General features: G+C 40.1%; 1 protein-coding gene across 1 annotated transcript in view; it reads left to right on the top strand.

Annotated features, from left to right (window-relative positions):
* The window catches only part of INO80 (INO80 complex ATPase subunit), a 136,940-nt gene that overhangs the window by 94,484 nt on the left and 24,998 nt on the right, over positions 1 to 17,458 (top strand). Inside the window, exons 26-28 of the mRNA XM_031002339.3 lie at positions 238 to 463; positions 5,163 to 5,290; positions 15,638 to 15,732. Of these exons, the coding sequence (XP_030858199.2) occupies positions 238 to 463; positions 5,163 to 5,290; positions 15,638 to 15,732 (449 nt within the window). The remainder of the gene's footprint in view (positions 1 to 237; positions 464 to 5,162; positions 5,291 to 15,637; positions 15,733 to 17,458) is intronic.

The following is a 17,458-nucleotide window of genomic DNA, read 5'->3' as shown; positions in this document are numbered from 1 at the left end:
AGCTCTCTTTGGATCTTTAGTTTGTTTGCAGGTTTCATTTTATAAGAGGTTGGCTTTTTATCTGGAAAAGCTCACTAAGTCATTCATTAGGGGCAGCTTAGTGTGCCAGAACAGATATTTAAAACCACTAGTCTAAGAACTATCCACATTAGTCTGATTTCAAAGTTGAGGTTCCCAAAAGGCATAGTGTGTATGGACAACGTGAAAGAGCCATCTCATGTGAATCTTTAACTGCAGGTTACCGCAGTGCCATTGGATTCTTACTGCAATGACCGAAGTGCAGAATATGAAAGGCGCATTGTGAAGGAAGGAGGGAGTCTGGCAGCCAAGCAGTGTTTGTTGAATGGGGCCCCTGAACTGGCTGCAGACTGGCTAAATAGACGATCACAGTTCTTCCCAGAGCCAGCTGGAGGTCTGTGGAGCATCAGACCTCAGAATGGCTGGTCTTTCATCAGGATTCCAGGTGAGTTCTCAATCCTCTTGGAATGTGTTCCTCACTTTGGCAAGGGGAGAACCAGGGTTATCTCCATGTGGTCCTTTCACATATTTGGAATTTACTGTTCTTGAGGTTTCTACTTCCTTTTTTGGCCTTAGTAATTCATAGGTAAGAATATTAGTAATTTATGATGAGTGGAGAGAGAAATGTTTTTAGATTTGTGCTTACACTCCTTTGACATGCTTACAGCTGAGAAAGAAATGCCACTCTTAAAAAAAGGTAGAAATAAATTAGTAGAAAGGCTCTAGGTTGAATGAGCACTGTTGTCTTGTGCCATTGCCAGTGGAATGAATGAGAATGTCGTCACTCACAGAAAGTCTCATTTAAATAGCATAAACAGTGTCCTACATGAAGCACTAGAGATCTGAATGATAACAAGAGGAAAAACAGTGCATTCTATGCCAAAATACTAGCAGATTCCCAGATCCCCTAGGGTCAAAGTCGGGGGTTGAAAGGAAACTAGGTTTTCATCTTTGCCTTAGTGAGACTACTTTTAAGGAAACTGAACACAGATAATTCATAGGCTCACGTTCTTTGCTTACACCTGCAGGCAAACTGGAATGGTAGCTTGGAGCTATAGTGTTAGTTTTGGTTGTCCAAAATCTCTGACATTTTGACTACATTCCTTTTTTTTTTTTTTTTTTTTGAGATGGAGTCCCGCTCTGTTGCCCAGGCTGGAGTGCAGTGGCGTGATCTCGGCTCACTGCAAGCCCCGCCTCCTGGGTTCAAGCCATTCTCCTGCCTCAGCTTTCCAAGTAGCTGGGACTACAGGCGCCCACCACCACGCCTGGCTAATTTTTTGTATTTTTAGTAGACATGGGGTTTCACTATGTTAGCCAGGATGGTCTCGATCTCCTGACCTCGTGATCTGCCTGCCTCAGCCTCCCAAAGTGCTGGGATTACAGGCGTGAGCCACCGTGCCCGGCCAACTATATCCCTTTTACTGGCATGTAATGGAAATAAACTAGAGCTAAGCATTCAACAGAGGTCTTCTTCTGTCTCTAAGAGATAACTGGATTCCAGTGTGTAAGGCCTGGTTTTTCCACTTTATTTTAACTTTGTCAAGTGTCAAGGGGTTTGCCCCAGCCTGTTAGTGCTTTGAGAACTCCAAGACGTCTTTCTGTGTATCTGAAGGCAGTATTACACATGGCCTTGTAGCTGACTTAAAGCACATGCAGTGAGTGGAAATATATTGTTTGAAAATCAGGGGGGGAACCTAAGTGTAAAGCAGGCTGGTAAGGAAACTGCAGAATCCCAGGCAAGAGATGAGCACCGTTATTGAAAGAAGCAAGATAGCACCTTACTTCTTTTTTCTCCCTTCTTGGTTCTGGCTCCTAAGTTCCCATTACAGGAGTAGATGGCTTATTGCTGGCGTTGTGGGAATCTCTTGTGGCTTTTCCTGTTCTTTGAAAGAAAAATGGACCTTGTTTAAATAGCAGGAAGCGTCTGAGTTCTTTTTGCATCGATAAAAAGCACCAGCCTCACTGGCTGTTTACTGTGAGAACCAACCAGCTCCTCACCCCATTGTGCTCTGTAGACTAGCTGGGACAGGGCGGGGGTTGGGGGTGTCTCACTGGAACCCTTTATCATCTCTCTTTCCTTTATACTTTTACATTTTCTCTTTCCCTGAGAAGGGTTGCTTCCATATTCCTTGAGAGACTGACCAAAATCTTCTGGGTTTCACACCTTTTCTTCTCCATGTTTCACCAGAAAGATGTACAATCCCTTCAAAAGTCCCCTTCCCTTGGAAAAATGAGATATTATTTAATCTTTTGCCCTAATTTTACTGCCATAGGCTACATTCTTTTTATCTCTGAACAGGATCTTACACCGTGGATGGTAAAAACCTGTGTCTAATGAAAGTACTATAGGATTGTAGGAAAGTTTGTAAGAGAGTAGGATAGGTTTGTTCATTTAAACATTTTTTAAGTTCCTGTTTTATTTTATTTATTTTTAACACCCAATGATCCAGAAAGCTCCTGTTTTAAAGAAGGGTCTGGGCACAGGTTTGACTTAGCAGAATCAGCTGGATTTCCAGAGAAGTGTGTTCCTTGTGTCTCTGTATCCTGCTTAGCGACAGGTGGAGCTCTTGTCCAGTGCAACTTAAGTGACTGCTAAAAACTTGGCTAACAAATACCAGCCCCAGAAGTCACTCTAGTGTGTTCAGAGAAAGAAACCTGTTTTTCCGGCATATCTTACTAAGGACAAATACTAGAGACTGATTTTCTCCATGCTCACCAGCAAATCAGAGGTAGTGTTCATTTTGCTGAAGTGTTTTAAGGCTGTTGCTGAAGTGTTTCTTCTTAGTCATTTTCCTTCAGGGCATTACAAAGAAGTCCAGTCCATCCACTTCTCCCTTCCCCACCTACACAATAACAAGATAACAAGCTGACAGCAGGTACCACTTCTCGCCTCCTTTAGTCATGTTAGAGTTCTGTCTTTATAAGTATATGCACATCTTTATTTCTGAGCTTTTCTAATCCTAGGAACAGTTCATTCTGATTAGCAAAGTAAAGTAGATGTGGGAGGCAGGACTGTTTGAAAACCATTGAATAATGATTTTGAAATAATTGAAGTTTCTCAAAATTCAGACATAAAACAAATTTTTATATGCATTAACATTTGTGCTAAGAGAGTATATCTAAATGGAGAAAGAAGATAAGCAGGCTACAGAAATCTTACGAACTTAGCTTGCCCACCCTCACTCAAGGGCTGAAAAATATATGGTCTTTTTTTTTTTTCACCTTGTGCTTTTAATGAGAACAGAAAGAAGTATGTCTAAAGCTGGTTGGTAGCTCTGTGGTGAATGTTTAGGAGCTATCAAAATTGAGAGACCTTAGGGAATTCAATTACTGGAGAAGGGTAATTGTGGTAAGAATAAAACCTTAAAAGTTGTTATGAAAGCTTTGCTGCCTGCTCAGACTTGGAATTTATACAGTACTCCTTGTCTGGTGCCAGGGAGAGGGCTTAGCAGTCAATTCTGTCCCAGCTGCAGTCATTTGATTGTGTTGGTAAGGAGACCAACAAAAAGAAGAGCATTTCAATAATCTAAACAGGACCAAACAAAGAGACTGAACAAAGGTGTGTGCCACAGCTTCAGGGAGCAGGTGGTGGAAGGAGACATGGCCTGGCAGCATTCTGAAGGTGGGAAATGGCAGGCTGCAGTGCAGAGGGAGTAAACAGCCAGGACCTGTGGCTTTGTAGCAAAAACAGAATGGCCGATGATTTGTTATGGTGCTGTCAGCACATCCGTTCTTGTTCCTTGTATACAATAATCGTGCATTTGACAAATTGTGGCAAGAACAGAGAATGACTGTTGAGAACTTTTGGATTGCTGTCAACAGTCAGACTGTGGTTCTGAAGAAAAGCCATAGGTTCAAACCCAGAAACTGAGGAGGAACATTGTGTTTTTCTTAACAGTTTTTCTCTTTTAGTTGTTAGTTGTCTATATAATATCTCCATTCTTTCTCTCTCCCTTTTTGTGTCCTATGGCCACTTCCACATATACTCTTACCCAACCCCTTAAACCTAAACTCTTCCCCTCTTAATGACAGCAATTGTTCAGGGCATGTTTATGGACCAGTCTGCAAACAGGAAACTCTACTTCCTGAATATGATGGGAGTTAAATGATACTAACTGGATAAGATGAAAAATTGTGAGTTAAGTGTTCTTTAAAGATCTTTTGCTGAAATGCTTTTCTTGTGAGAAGAGGAAAGAGAAAGCACAAGTTAGTGAGTGAGAGGAGCTTCACTGCAGAGAAACTCAAAGTCAGTCTTTCTGAAAAGCCCTGCTGTCTTTATTGAATTAACATACAACTAGGGTTAACGACATTTACCAGTCAACCTATTTGCAGTCCTCCAAGAGAGCTAGTTTTGGGTTTAAAAAAAAAAGGGGTAGGGGGGCTGGGTACCATGGCTCAGCACTTTAGGAGGCTGAGCTGGGAGGATCCCTTGAGCCCAGGAGTTCAAGACCAGCCTAGGCAATATGGCAATACCCTGTTTCTACAAAAAAACAGAAACAAAATTAACTGGGTGTGATAGCTCACTTGTAGTCCAAGCTACTCAGGAGGCTGAGATGGGAGGATCACTTGAGCCCAGGAGGTTGAGGCTGCCATGAGCTGTCATTGTGCTGCTGCATTCCAGCCTGGGTGACAGAGTGGAACCCTGTCTTGAAAAAGGGAAAAAAAAGAGAGAGGTTATAAATCTCTTTGTTTACTTTTCTCCAAAGGCAGGTAGGATACGTTCTCAGTGCTTTCAGAACTAGCAGAAACAGATATCTAGAGATAGGATGAACAAAGAAAAAACAAAATTTTCAGGTCACTTAACAGCAGATTGACACAGATGTCACCCATAGATGTCCATGTATACCTGGTGTCCTCTGAGTAAGGATGTGGAGCAGGGATGCTTTTAAGTGCCTTAAGAGCACATGTCTGATTGGGAGTGATCAGGGAATCTGCACTTCCCCCTTTGGGGATGTTTTTTCCCAGGGCACTCCTGGAGTCGTGATATTTTCAGGGCATTGCATTCTCCCTTTAGAGCACTTTTCTGATCTCATGATGACAAGCATCTTGGTTTTAGTGATTGTGGTTGCATACAGCTTTGCATTGAGTGATTTTGTCGCTTCAATTAAATACAGTTCCCCCTCACCCCCTTTTCTTCTCCCCAGGCAAGGAGAGCCTCATCACTGACAGTGGAAAGCTGTATGCCCTTGATGTCCTGCTGACTCGGCTCAAGTCTCAAGGGCATAGGGTCCTTATCTACTCCCAGATGACCAGGATGATAGACCTGCTGGAGGTAGGAGAGGGAATCTTGGGGACCTAGGATACCTTGACATTTAATTTGTAGGAATCAGATGTCCATGACTAATGTTAGTCCTGCTTAATGGGAGCCCCAAAACTCCCTTTTTTCTTTTTTCTTTTTCTTTTTTTTTTTTTTTTGAGACAGAGTCTCACTCTATCACCCAGGCTGGAGTGCAGTGATGCGATCTCGGCTCTGCAACCTCTGCCTTCCAGGTTCAAGAAATTCTTCTGCTCCAGTCTCCCGAGTAGCTGGGATTACAGGCATGCACCACCACACTCAGCTCTTTTTTTTTTTTTTTTTTTTTTTTTTTTTTAAGTGGAGATGGGGTTTCCCCATGTTAGCCAGGCTGGTCTTGAACTCCTGGCCTCAAGTGATCCACCCACCTCAGCCTCTCAAAGAGTTGGGATTACAGGCGTGAGCCACCACACGCAGCCCCCAAAACTCCTTTTTTTGATTTTACAATCTATAAAGGGAGCAGAGTTAGCTCCTGGCATGGGGAGTATGTGAAGGACTTCTGCCCCCCGCCCTACACCAGTGAAATAGAACACCGCTTACATCCTTTTACTAGGGAAGACATTTCTTAATTTTAAAGTAGGTCACAGCCTAGGAATCTAAAATTATGTATGGAAAACAAGATTTAGGATTAGTTCTCTGCGTAAAAAAGCAGAGAACAGCTATTCAACCTGAGTTAATATAGTGATTCTCAACTTGACTACATATTGCAGTCACCTGAGAAGCTTTAAAAAAATATGGATTTCTAGTCCTATTTCCAGAGATTCTTATTTATTACATTTGAAATGAGGCCTGGGCATCAGGATATTTAAAAGGTCCTGGGGTGATTCTAATATGCAACCAGGCTTGACAGCTACTAAGTTAGTGGAAAAGATATAACTGTGCAAGGCAGCTTTTGTTTAATTGCTTCTTTGTTGAAGTTTTTCTTTTTCTTGTCTGAGTGGTGACTTATTTTTTAAGGGACAGGAGGTCACAGACCTAGAAGCAGGAGAGTGAAAATGAGAACAGATAATCACAAACTAGTACAATAAGTCTTTATATAAATAAAGTTTGAGAGGCAGAAGCACCTGGTTGTCAGAAGTACATAAATATTCTCATGTTTTTACATGTGTAAGGCTTCATACCCTCACCCTGCTACACCAGGGAATCATAATAAGTAAGTGGAAATTGTACTGTTATTATCCTTATCTAGGAATAAAGCAATAGGGACCATATCAGTACAGAAGGAATGAAGGCTAGCATTAAGGAGGGTTTTCAGGCTTTTTGGAAGCCAAGATTGGCTTGTTGAATTTTGCAATGAATTTATCTGAATTCAGTGGGAGGTTTCTTTTAATAATCTGGCAACTTCTTTTAGCAAGAGACATAAATGATTTTTGGGGTCGGTTTCAGCACCAAGTCTTAGGTTTCATAGCCCCTTGAATGCTGTTGACAGACTAAACTCTCTGGTTTGTATTATGAGTAGGCCACTTATTCCTAAATGATGGAAGTGCTTATGAGTGAATGTAAGTCACCATAAGAGAGGTGATTAAGCTGTTGTGTTTGATGTATATATTAACTATGTTAAATATCCTAACAGTAGTAATCCAAAATAAAAGGACTGCCTGCATGTCTAGTGTTCTGTTCAAACAAATGATCCCAACAGCCAAAACAACATGAGTAACTTTTCCTGCAGTGGGGCTCTTTTTAGGTAAAGTGCACTTTCCTTGTCCTCAAGAGACAGGGAAAGTATAGCTAAAGTAGTGATCTTCAGCTGCTAACAATTAAAGAAAAAGCAGTATGCTAAGGATACTGGTAAGGGACATAATGGTATTTCTTTTCCAAGACTGTAGTCTTACATGTTGATTCATATGAAAGGAAAGTTCCAAGGGAATGTGAATGAGCAATCCAAAAATAAACTAGCTTCGGTAGGTGAAGGTGAGTGTAGGTGGTTTAAGTTTGATACAGCCTTTATTATAGTCCTTCCCTCAGTGTATCGCACACTTCTAGGTTCTCATTAAATATTACTAAAATAAGTAATTCAGAGTATGATAAGCTTTGTTCAGGATAAGTGCTGTAAACTCTACCCACCAGGATCACTTCCTCTCTATCTATAATCCAACAGTTATTTTTGGGTTATGGACCTAGTGGGTAGGTTTTGCAAACAAGCAGCTTGAGAACCTCTCTAAACATAGATGTATTTCTAAGGGGAATTCCAAATTAGGGAAATGCAAATTCAAAGCCTGAATTTCACAACTGCTGACATTGCTTAGCCATATGTATAACATGCATCTTGGATGCTGAAACCAGAAAATGTTGCAACTATTTGTATGTTTTAAAAACTAAAATGAAATTCTTCTCTGGTTTCCTTAATACTACACTAATGGTTCTTCCTTTAATTTCTTAAAGTTTATTCATTTTTAATTTGTTTTAATATTACCCACTCAAATGAACCACATTCTGTATTCCAGGAGATTAGTACTGAAATAGAATTTAATTTATGAGCATGGAATTACAATGCCCACAGTGTTCACCATATATCTAATCATTGATTGAAATATAAACATATTGTACGTCTTGAGATGGTGCAGCACTAGGTCTGTGTTTTTTTATCTTTGAAAGAGTGTTTTTCAGTCACTTTCATAATAGAAACTCTGAGTATTAACATTCATTAAAGCCATGTTTCAGCATTAAAGCATGACCTGGTACATGATCTTGCAGTGGGACCTTCTGAATAGATCCTGTCCATTGAGTATACTTGATCTTAAGAAAAAACACAAACTTAAGTCTCAAAATGTTGGTTGTTTTGTTTTTATTTCAGGATTTTCCTTTTTCTCTTGAAATCGTATACCCTCTTCAAAGAGAGAAAGAAATGCTTCCAATAGAGTAAGAGTTAGAAACTCACATTGCGGGTATCAAAGCTCTGTGTTGCTGTAGAGTATGTGAGCAACTCTCTTTCATCCAACAGCCTTTTTGGGTTTTTTTTGTTGTTGTTGTTGTTGTTGTTGTTATGTGCCTTAGCCATGGCTGGCTGTCTGTTTCTGAGACTTGGCAGAACTAGAAGACATTAAGAATTCAGATACTTCTCTATGGCCAGGTTTCCATTCTGTGAGAAATACTAGTTTTGGACATTACTATTTGCACAGTATTTTTTAAAGTCATTGATCGCTTCCTTTTTCCCTTGGGTAAAAATCTGACTTTAAATTTCTTGTGTATATATCAGATCTTCTTCCAAATAGACTATATTCAGAAATGTTGTATTCTTTCACATGGCATCCAAATAGTAGTATTTCTAGATAGGGGATTTTTAAAAGGAGAGTGCTTTTGCTGTAACAAATGGGCACTAAGAAAAACAAAAATAGTGAAGAGGAGACTGCTTAATTTCCAAGCCAGGAGTTTTTAGTTTGCCATGGGCAGAAGTCAAGGACATAAATAGGTGAGGAAATCATAGATCAATAAATGTCATTATGAGTTTATTTTATATTTACTGAATTGCCTATAGGATCTTTTTTTTTTTTTTTTTTTAAAGACAGAGTCTCGCTCTGTCACCCAGGCTGGAGTGCAGTGGCGGGATCTCGGCTCACTGCAACCTCCACCTGCCGGGTTCAAGCAATTCTTCCTCAGCCTCCAGAGCAGCTGGGATTTCAGGCACGCATCACCACGCCTGGCTAATTTTTGTATTTTTGTAGAGATGGGGTTTCACCGTGTTGGCCAGGCTGGTCTCAAGCTCCTGACCTCAAGTAATCCTCCCATCTTGGCCTCCCAAAGTGTTGGGATTACAGACGTGAGCCACCACGCCTGGCCACCTATAGGATCTTGGCTGTTGGGCATACTAGGGGAACACATAATCCCTGTGCATTTGGGATGGTGGTATCCAGCTGGATGTCAGGCAGAACTTTTCCTGCTACCACCAGTTTTACCATGGTTAGGGACTCTTCTCCGTATTCTAGTAGCAAAGAGCTTTTAACTTATTACAGATGACTTATCTCTGAGTCTTCTCTTTTGAGTTTCATTCCTATTGCATCTAGCAACTGAGTTTGTAGTTTAAGGAAATAAGCCACTTGATACTTTCCTATACAATAAAGAGTACTTGGAAAGAGTTAATCAGCTTATGCTATATGTGATGTAATTGTTAAATACTGAAATCCAGACAAATCTTGAACTGTACCAATATATGATAATAGTGCAATATAGAATTAAATCCAGGTAATCCATACATAATGACATTTGAGACCCTGGGTTGTGTAACTTGCTCAGTCATCTATCCAAGTGCAGTGCCTCACTGGGGGAAGATTTATCCTGAGCAGACATTCTGTCGTTTATGAGTTGGCCTCTCTTAGAAATGCAGGTTACCTTTGGAAACTGTGATTCTGAAGATACTGGGAAGCTGGGTATTCTGAAAATGCCCCATGGAATGAAAAGCAAATTGGATTGGCACACTTGATATCTTAAGTTGCCTTCTTGGCCTTCTTCCAAGTGTACTTTACTTCCTTTCAAAAAAAAAAAAAGAAAGAAAATTGGGGCCACTGTTAACTAGAGTTCTTATTAGGTCTTAGGAATTGTAGAAGGAAATTTGTCAGCTTACAACCATGCTGTGTATAATCTTTTTTAAATTCTTTTTCCTTCCATGCTACCTTTGAGCAAGGCATTAATGCTAGGCAGATGCAAATATTAGACGTGATGTTTGACTTTAAGGAATCTATTTAGTGGAGGAGACAAATACATACACAAATACCTGTCAGGGTACCCTGATGTCAAAATGAAGCGTGAACAGAGCTGAGGATAGCAGGAAGGATATGTTTATTTCTAACTGAGTCACTCTTGAGGAAAGCATCACAAAGACAGTGGCATCTGAACTTAAGAACAAATAGAATTTCAACCATCAGGGAGAAAGGAATTTGAGACTAAGGAAGCCAGATGTAAAAAGAGAGATAGAAAGGTACAAGAGTAGTCCATTGTGACTGGAACATATGGCATAGAAGAAAGGGAAATAACAGGAGTAGGTTGAAGTCAGATTATTTTGGGCCCATGATTGCCTTTTGCTATTCTTGCTCCAAAGGGCTCTGTATTAGATAAGGGAATTACGGTTGTCATATTTAACTCTTGGTTCAATTTGCTTGGACTGCAGAAAAATTGTAATAGAGTAGCCTTTGCTAATGATATACCCCAAAAGATGGAAAACAGCATGTCCAAGAAAATAAAATTACATCAGATCTGCAGGTTTGTGGACCATATTGAGTCCTTCCCCTAAATTGTTTTATCAAAATGAAATGTGGTTAAAATGAAAGTCAGAGCCAGCTTTGGAATAGAAGTTTCAGAATGAAAGATTGGTAATAGGATATATAAACATTTGCCTTTATTTTTTCAAGTGTCCAATTATCCTTTATGATGATGGTAGATCAGGTTATGGACAGGATATATTAAGAACCTTAGGGTTAAATGGGGCTCCCTTTTTATTTTCATCTTAGTAGTACTGATCATCCCTTCCATCTGGGAAACAGTAGGAGGGTTAAGCCAAGGACTCTGGAACCAATCTGCTTGAGTTTCAATCCTAGGTCTGCCACCTACTGCCTGTGTCACTTTAGGGACCTTAACATCTGTAAGATAGGAGGGACAATAATAACACCTACCCTTACTATATACCCATGAAAATTAAAAATCTAAAAAAAAAAAATTTTTAAAGGAGGTGATTGGAAGCTGTAACAGAACAGATCGTGAAGATTTTGATTGTGATCTCTGATCCTGGGGGAAAAAAATTAAAAGAGAAATTAAAAAAATATTTAATAGCACCTACCTTAAAGGTTGCCATAATGATTGGATAAACATAACCAGGTAAAATAGAACAGTGACTGGCAGTTAGTGAATGCTCAGTAAAACTATCTTGAGTTATGCTGGCAGCTCTGTTTGCATGCCACTGATGTGGTGTGTGGATGTGATCTGTAAGTCCTACTTTTTAATCAGTGGCATGCAAGCAGAGCATTGTCTTCTCAACTTGTATAGTAAAACAGTGGTTTTCAGACTGATGGGATGTGTTAGAGGACCAGTAGATAGTAAGCGGAGATGGCCACTCTTTATCAGTCAGGATAGCGATGCTTTTATCTATTTTACATATTAGAGGGGTTCTGTGTAAGAATTTGCTTGAAGAAAGTGTTCCAATGCTTTTAAAACAGATATGTTTGGCTGGGCACAGTGGCTTAAACCTGTAATCCTAGCACTTTGGAAGGCCAAGGGAGGAGAATCACTTGAGCCCAGGAGTTCAAGACCAGCCTGGACAACATAGCAAGACCCCCATCTCTATAAAAATTTAAATTTAAATTTAAAAATTAGCTGGGCATAGTAGTGCATGCCTATAGTTCCAGCTACTTGGGAGGCTGAGGTGAGAGGATCACTTGAGCCCAGGAGGTCGAGGCTGCAGTGATCCAAGAAAACTATACTTCATCCTGTGCAATAGAGCAAGACCCTGCCTCAAAAAACAAAACCAAAACGCATATGTCAGCCATAAAAAATGATGAGTTCATGTCCTTTGTAGGGACATGGATGAAATTGGAAATGATCATTCTCAGTAAACTATCGCAAGAACAAAAAACCAAACACCGCATATTCTCACTCATAGGTGGGAATTGAACAGTGAGAACACATGGACACAGGAAGGGGAACATCACACTCTGGGGACTGTTGTGGGGTGGGGGGAGGGGGGAGGGATAGCATTGGGAGATATACCTAATGCTAGATGACGAGTTAGTGGGTGCAGCGCACCAGCATGGCACATGTATACATATGTAACTAACCTGCACATTGTGCACATGTACCCTAAAACTTAAAGTATAATTAAAAAAAAAAAAAAGAACAGTATAAGGAACTTAAAAACAAAAACCGCATATGTTCTACAATAGTGTTTCTCAAAAGTAATGTTTTCGAATCAAATGTTATTAAAACGCACGTTACGCCAAGTGTGGTGGCTGACGCCTGCAGTCCCAGCACTTTGGGAAGCCAAGGCGGATGTATCACCTGAGGTCAGGAGTTTGAGATCAGCCCAACCAACGTGGTGAAACCCCATCTCCACTAAAAATACAAACTTAGCCAGGCATGGTGGCGCATGCCTATAATCCAGCTACCTGGGAGACTGAGGCAGGAGAATCGCTTGAACCCCGGAAGTGGAAGTTGCTGTGAGCCAAGATCTCACCATTGCGCTCCAGCCTGGGCAACAGAGTGAGACTCCATCTCAAAAAAATAAAAATAAAATGCAGATTATGATTTACTAGGTAAGGGATGTGTCCCTCAGTTCTGCATTTCTAACAGACCTCAGGTGGTACAAGTGCTGCCCATCTGAGGGCCATGCTGAATGGCAAGGTTCAAAGGGAAACTGCCTTGCCTTCCCTTTCTAGTGGTTGTTCTCAGCTGCTGATATAGGCTATCAGAATAATCTTTGAAGCTTTTTCCAGCTACAGCTTTATTGATGTATGCTTGATAAATAAAAATTGTATATATTTAAGGTCGACCATGTGATATTGTCTCTCTTAGAAGAGTTCACATATACGATACAATATTATTAGCTCTAGTCACCAAGATGTACATTAGATCTCCAGGATTTTTTCATTTTGCATAACTGAACCTTTGTACCCCTTGACCAACATCTCCCCATTTCCCCTACCCCCTGGCAACCACCCTTCTACTCTCTACTTTTATGAGTTTTAACTTTTTAAGCTTGCACATATAAGTTGAACCATGCAGTATTCGTCTTTCCATGTCTGGCGTATTTCACTTAACGTAATCAGGTTTATTCATGTTGATTTCCTTCTTTTTAAGGCTGAATAATATTCGTGTGTGTGTGTATCACATTTTCTTTATCCATTCACCTGTTTTGTTTGTTTGTTTTGAAACAATCACCCTGTTGCCCAGGCTGCAGTGCTGTGGCATGATCTTGGCTCACTGCAGCCTCAAACTCCCTGGGCTCAGATGATCTTCCCACCTCAGCCTCCTGAGTAGCTGGGACTACAGGCACATACCAGCACACCCAGCTAATTTTTGTATTTTCAGTAGAGATGGGGTTTCGCCATGTTGGCCAGGCTGGTCTCGAACTCTTGACCTCAAGTGATCCACCCACCTCGACCTTCCAAAGTGCTGGGATTACAGGCGTGAGCCACTTCGTCCAGCCAACCACCACACCTGGCCCCAACCTTTGTCTTTTAGGTGTTTTCCTATAGTGTGAGGATGTAGATGTTGCTCTATTCAGCCTTTTAACAGATCTTTCCATGTCCATTTTCTTGTTTTTTGTTTTTTGTTTTTTTTTTGAAGCTATTTACTGAAATAGACTCTAAATTTACTAAAGCCTGAAATCCCACTGCTCGTCTTAGTTCAAGAGCTAAGACTTGAAGCAGTGGAAGGGAATAATTCACTTCTGTTGCCTCAGTAACAGGCTCTCTATAATCAGGGTTGGTTTGATTATGGTCTAGGATTAATATCCCCGGGGTTGTGCTGGCCTTGATATATAAATATATAAACAGCAAAATTTACTAGAAGATTCATTCATCAATGCTTTTATGAGGCTAGAAGTTCAGTTTAAAAGGCAAATCAGGCTTGGCTCAGTGGCTCACACCTGTAATCCCAACACTTTGGGAGGCTGAGGCGGGCAGATCACCTGAGGTCAGGAGTTCAAGACCAGCCTGGCCAACATGGTGAAACCCCATCTCTACTAAAAATAGAAAAATTAGCCGGTTGTGGTGGCAGTTGCCTGTAATCCCAGCTGCTAGGGAGGCTGAGGCAGGAGAATCTCTTGAACCTGGGAGGAGGAGGTTGCAGTGAACCACGATTGTGCCACTGCACTCTAGCTTGGGTGACGAGCAAGACAGTGTCTTTAAAAAAAAAAAAAAAGAGTGCCTGTGCAGGAAGCCTACCTTTTTGCTAAAATTATAATCTGTGTTTTGAGTGTCTCTGTAAACTATCTTGGTATTGTCTAGTTACTTTGTTGTTCTGATTGCAACGTTCTGTGATTGGATTAGCTGCAAAAGGTATAGCAAGCCTCTAAGGACCATCATCTTGCTATCATTTTATACCTTCTTTCTTGAAGTCCTTTTTATCCAAAACGCCCCCTACCCTTCTGCCATTAGTTCAGTCCTACAATATAGCAATACCACTAAGTATGAACTTGAAGCTCACTTTATTTTATGCTCCTCTTTGATTATCAGAGCTCTTAAGGAACCACTTCAAGACAGAAAGAAATGGTAAAAAATTAAAAAATCAAAATTAAACCAAATATAAAACACAATGAAGTTGCATATGTCAATGAGCTTGTCTACTTTGTTGACCAGCTTCGCTTCACATGTACCCTAGCCAGAGACCTCTGCCAAGTTCTTGGCACTCACTCCATCTAAGAATAGGCTGTCACATACGCTGCACCAGATATTCCAAACTACAGCAACCTGATGTGCTAAAATGCCCCACCAAGTATAAGAGTTACATATGAAAATATTGCAGTATAAGAACATTTGACCACAGAAAACTAATTAACACAAACATTTCCCAAATGTAGAAATGATTAGTCTTTTTCAATAGAGAAGTTATTTTAGAACCGAAACAACTATTTTATGCTGTTTCTTATAAATAGGCAGCTGTGTTGAGTTTTTGATACTAACTAGTTCTTCTACAAGTGGACTTTTTGTAGCGTAATCAGAAATAACAAAAGAGGAAATAAATGTTCATTTGGACATAACTATAAGAAGAATTGCAATTTCTAAGAATGGAGAGGCAGTCTCTCTATTGTATCTTTTGACGTCTCTTCATTCTTAAAAGTTGTAATTCCTCTTGATGATGTCAAGAACATTCTCTGCCATAGAAGATTACCTTGTCTTTTGTTTTACTCTGATGCTTAGGCCTCCCATAACAGTGATGCATGCTCTGTTGGGAGAAGGAAGCTTAGGCTATAAATTTAAGCATTTTAATCAGTAAAGGTTTGCTCTGGGGAAACACATTCGTTTCAATGAATGTTATTCACTGAAAAAAAAAGTAGGTATTTTCGTAGCTGTGAAAGATATCTGGTTGATGACTGAAAAACTATTTTGGTTTGTGGAATTTTTTTTTTTTTTAATGAAACCTACAGGAATTTACAGGAATAAGATTAGGTTCCAAACTGAAATTGAGAGTGATTATAATCTTCAGATTGCCCTGGATTTTCACACATTGGCAGTAACTCATTTACAGATTAACTTCTTGTACTCTTGGGGTTACTCTCTCCCGATTCTGGTTATAATGGCTTGCCTCCAGTGTGGACAAGGTAGAAGATGGGTAGATGCCTGTGGAAATCAGAATATAGTAATTTGCATCAGATTTACTGTGTCCTTTTATCCTGGTTGGCAGGAATACATGGTTTACAGGAAGCATACCTACATGAGGCTTGATGGCTCATCCAAGATCTCGGAGAGGCGAGACATGGTTGCTGATTTTCAGAACAGGTAATGTTCATGGGAATTACAAAAATTATCTTTTTAATTTCCCTCTAGTGCTTGAAATGGTAAGTTGTTTTTTTTTTTTAAATGCCAGGACATCTGAGATTGTTAAGGAATCAAGATGTAATTCCTGCCATTTTAAGAAGTTACTAAATCTGCTTATCATAATTCAGATCTATGTGTCTGGGAAAGAAAAAGAGAATATACCTGATAGTTTGTATGTTTGAAGTATGCTTTCTTATGACACCAGTGCCTATTTCTTTGGATAATAAAAGAAATCATTTCTAAGTATGAACCAAGATCCTCCTCAATGGATAATAGGTATGTAGAAAAAAATCCACCAGCCTGTATTCCTCATTGCTTATAGTAGCCATTTCTTTTTTTTTTTTTTTTTTTTTTTTTTTTGTGAGACAGTCTCTCCCTGTCACCCAGGCTGGAGTGCAGTGGCATGATCTCGGCTCACTGCAGCCTCCGCCTCCCTGGTTCAAACAATTCTTGTGCCTCGGCCTCCCAAGTAGCTGGGATTACAGACATGCGCCACCACATCCAGCTAATTTTTGTATTTTTAGTAGGGACGGGATTTCACCATGTTGGCCAGACTGGTCTTGAAATCCTGGGCTCAAGTGATCCACCCACCTCCACCTCCCAAAGTGCTAGGATTATAGGGATGAACCAGTGATCCCAGCCACTAACAGTAGCAATTTCTGAGTATTGACTTAAAGTTATTAGTTTGTTTCTGTGTTTCATTTTGTATAAGAAAAAGTACCTTTTATTTTCCTGCTTTCCTTTTAACATAGTAGCAGTACAGTGCCCTATGACAAATTGCAATACTGTACAATCTACTCAGCTGGCAGCTCTTAGCCACAGTACCTCTCCCACCTGCTAATGAGCCTATGAAATTTCAACTACTGCCTGCTGAATGCTGATGGTTTACAGAGCCATAATTATCCTGAGTGCAGCTTCTCATTGTAATAGGTAGAGTCTGGTTACTGCTTTCTCCAAGGAGAAAGCCAGGCTCCACTAGTGACGGGTCTGTTGAACTTTGTCTTCAGTTTTCCTCCTTAGACCTGGAGACCCAAGGAATAAAGCAGATCTTCATGTCAGTAAATCAGAACAGCTTTGACTTTGGCTTTTAATTGCATGGCCTCTTAATATTTCACTTCTGAATTATTATGAAGAAGATAAAGCACATAGCCATTTTATTTAGATTACAATTTTTAATTCCATTCAGTTCTAAAGCATAGTTTAATTCAGACATAAAATAATTTGGCATAAAACACATCCACAATTCAACATAGAATGTCCTCTGTTTAGTTAAAACTACACACCAGAATTCCAGGTGCCTGTTTGACCAACAATAAGGAGAAGATCTGCTTCAAACCCGTTTCCATTTGTTACCCTGGTGCAGCTGTGTGGATAGCCTAACCTAGCTTCTCACCTAGCGGAAGCTACCACTAGATTCTAAAACCAATTATTTGAAACATAAGCATTGTGCCTCCTTATTCCACCACATTGTTTTGGCAAAAAGAGGAAAAAAAATTACTGGGTGATCTTCATCTTTTCTTAATTCTGAAATCAGTGATACATATTTTATCATGTCATGTCCTTACCTACTCCAGCCTCAGAGCTGCAACTTGACAAGAATCTTATGTGCGAGCTATAGACTATATGTTTCCTCAGTTTGCCTGTATTTTCTCCAGTCATGCCAGTATATCTGTGATGTGGGCCTACT

Source organism: Gorilla gorilla, chromosome 16, assembly GCF_029281585.2.
Source record: "Gorilla gorilla gorilla isolate KB3781 chromosome 16, NHGRI_mGorGor1-v2.1_pri, whole genome shotgun sequence".
NCBI lineage: Eukaryota > Metazoa > Chordata > Mammalia > Primates > Hominidae > Gorilla > Gorilla gorilla.
Note: the sequence above shows the minus strand (reverse complement) of the source record. Positions and strands in the feature narration are given on the sequence as shown.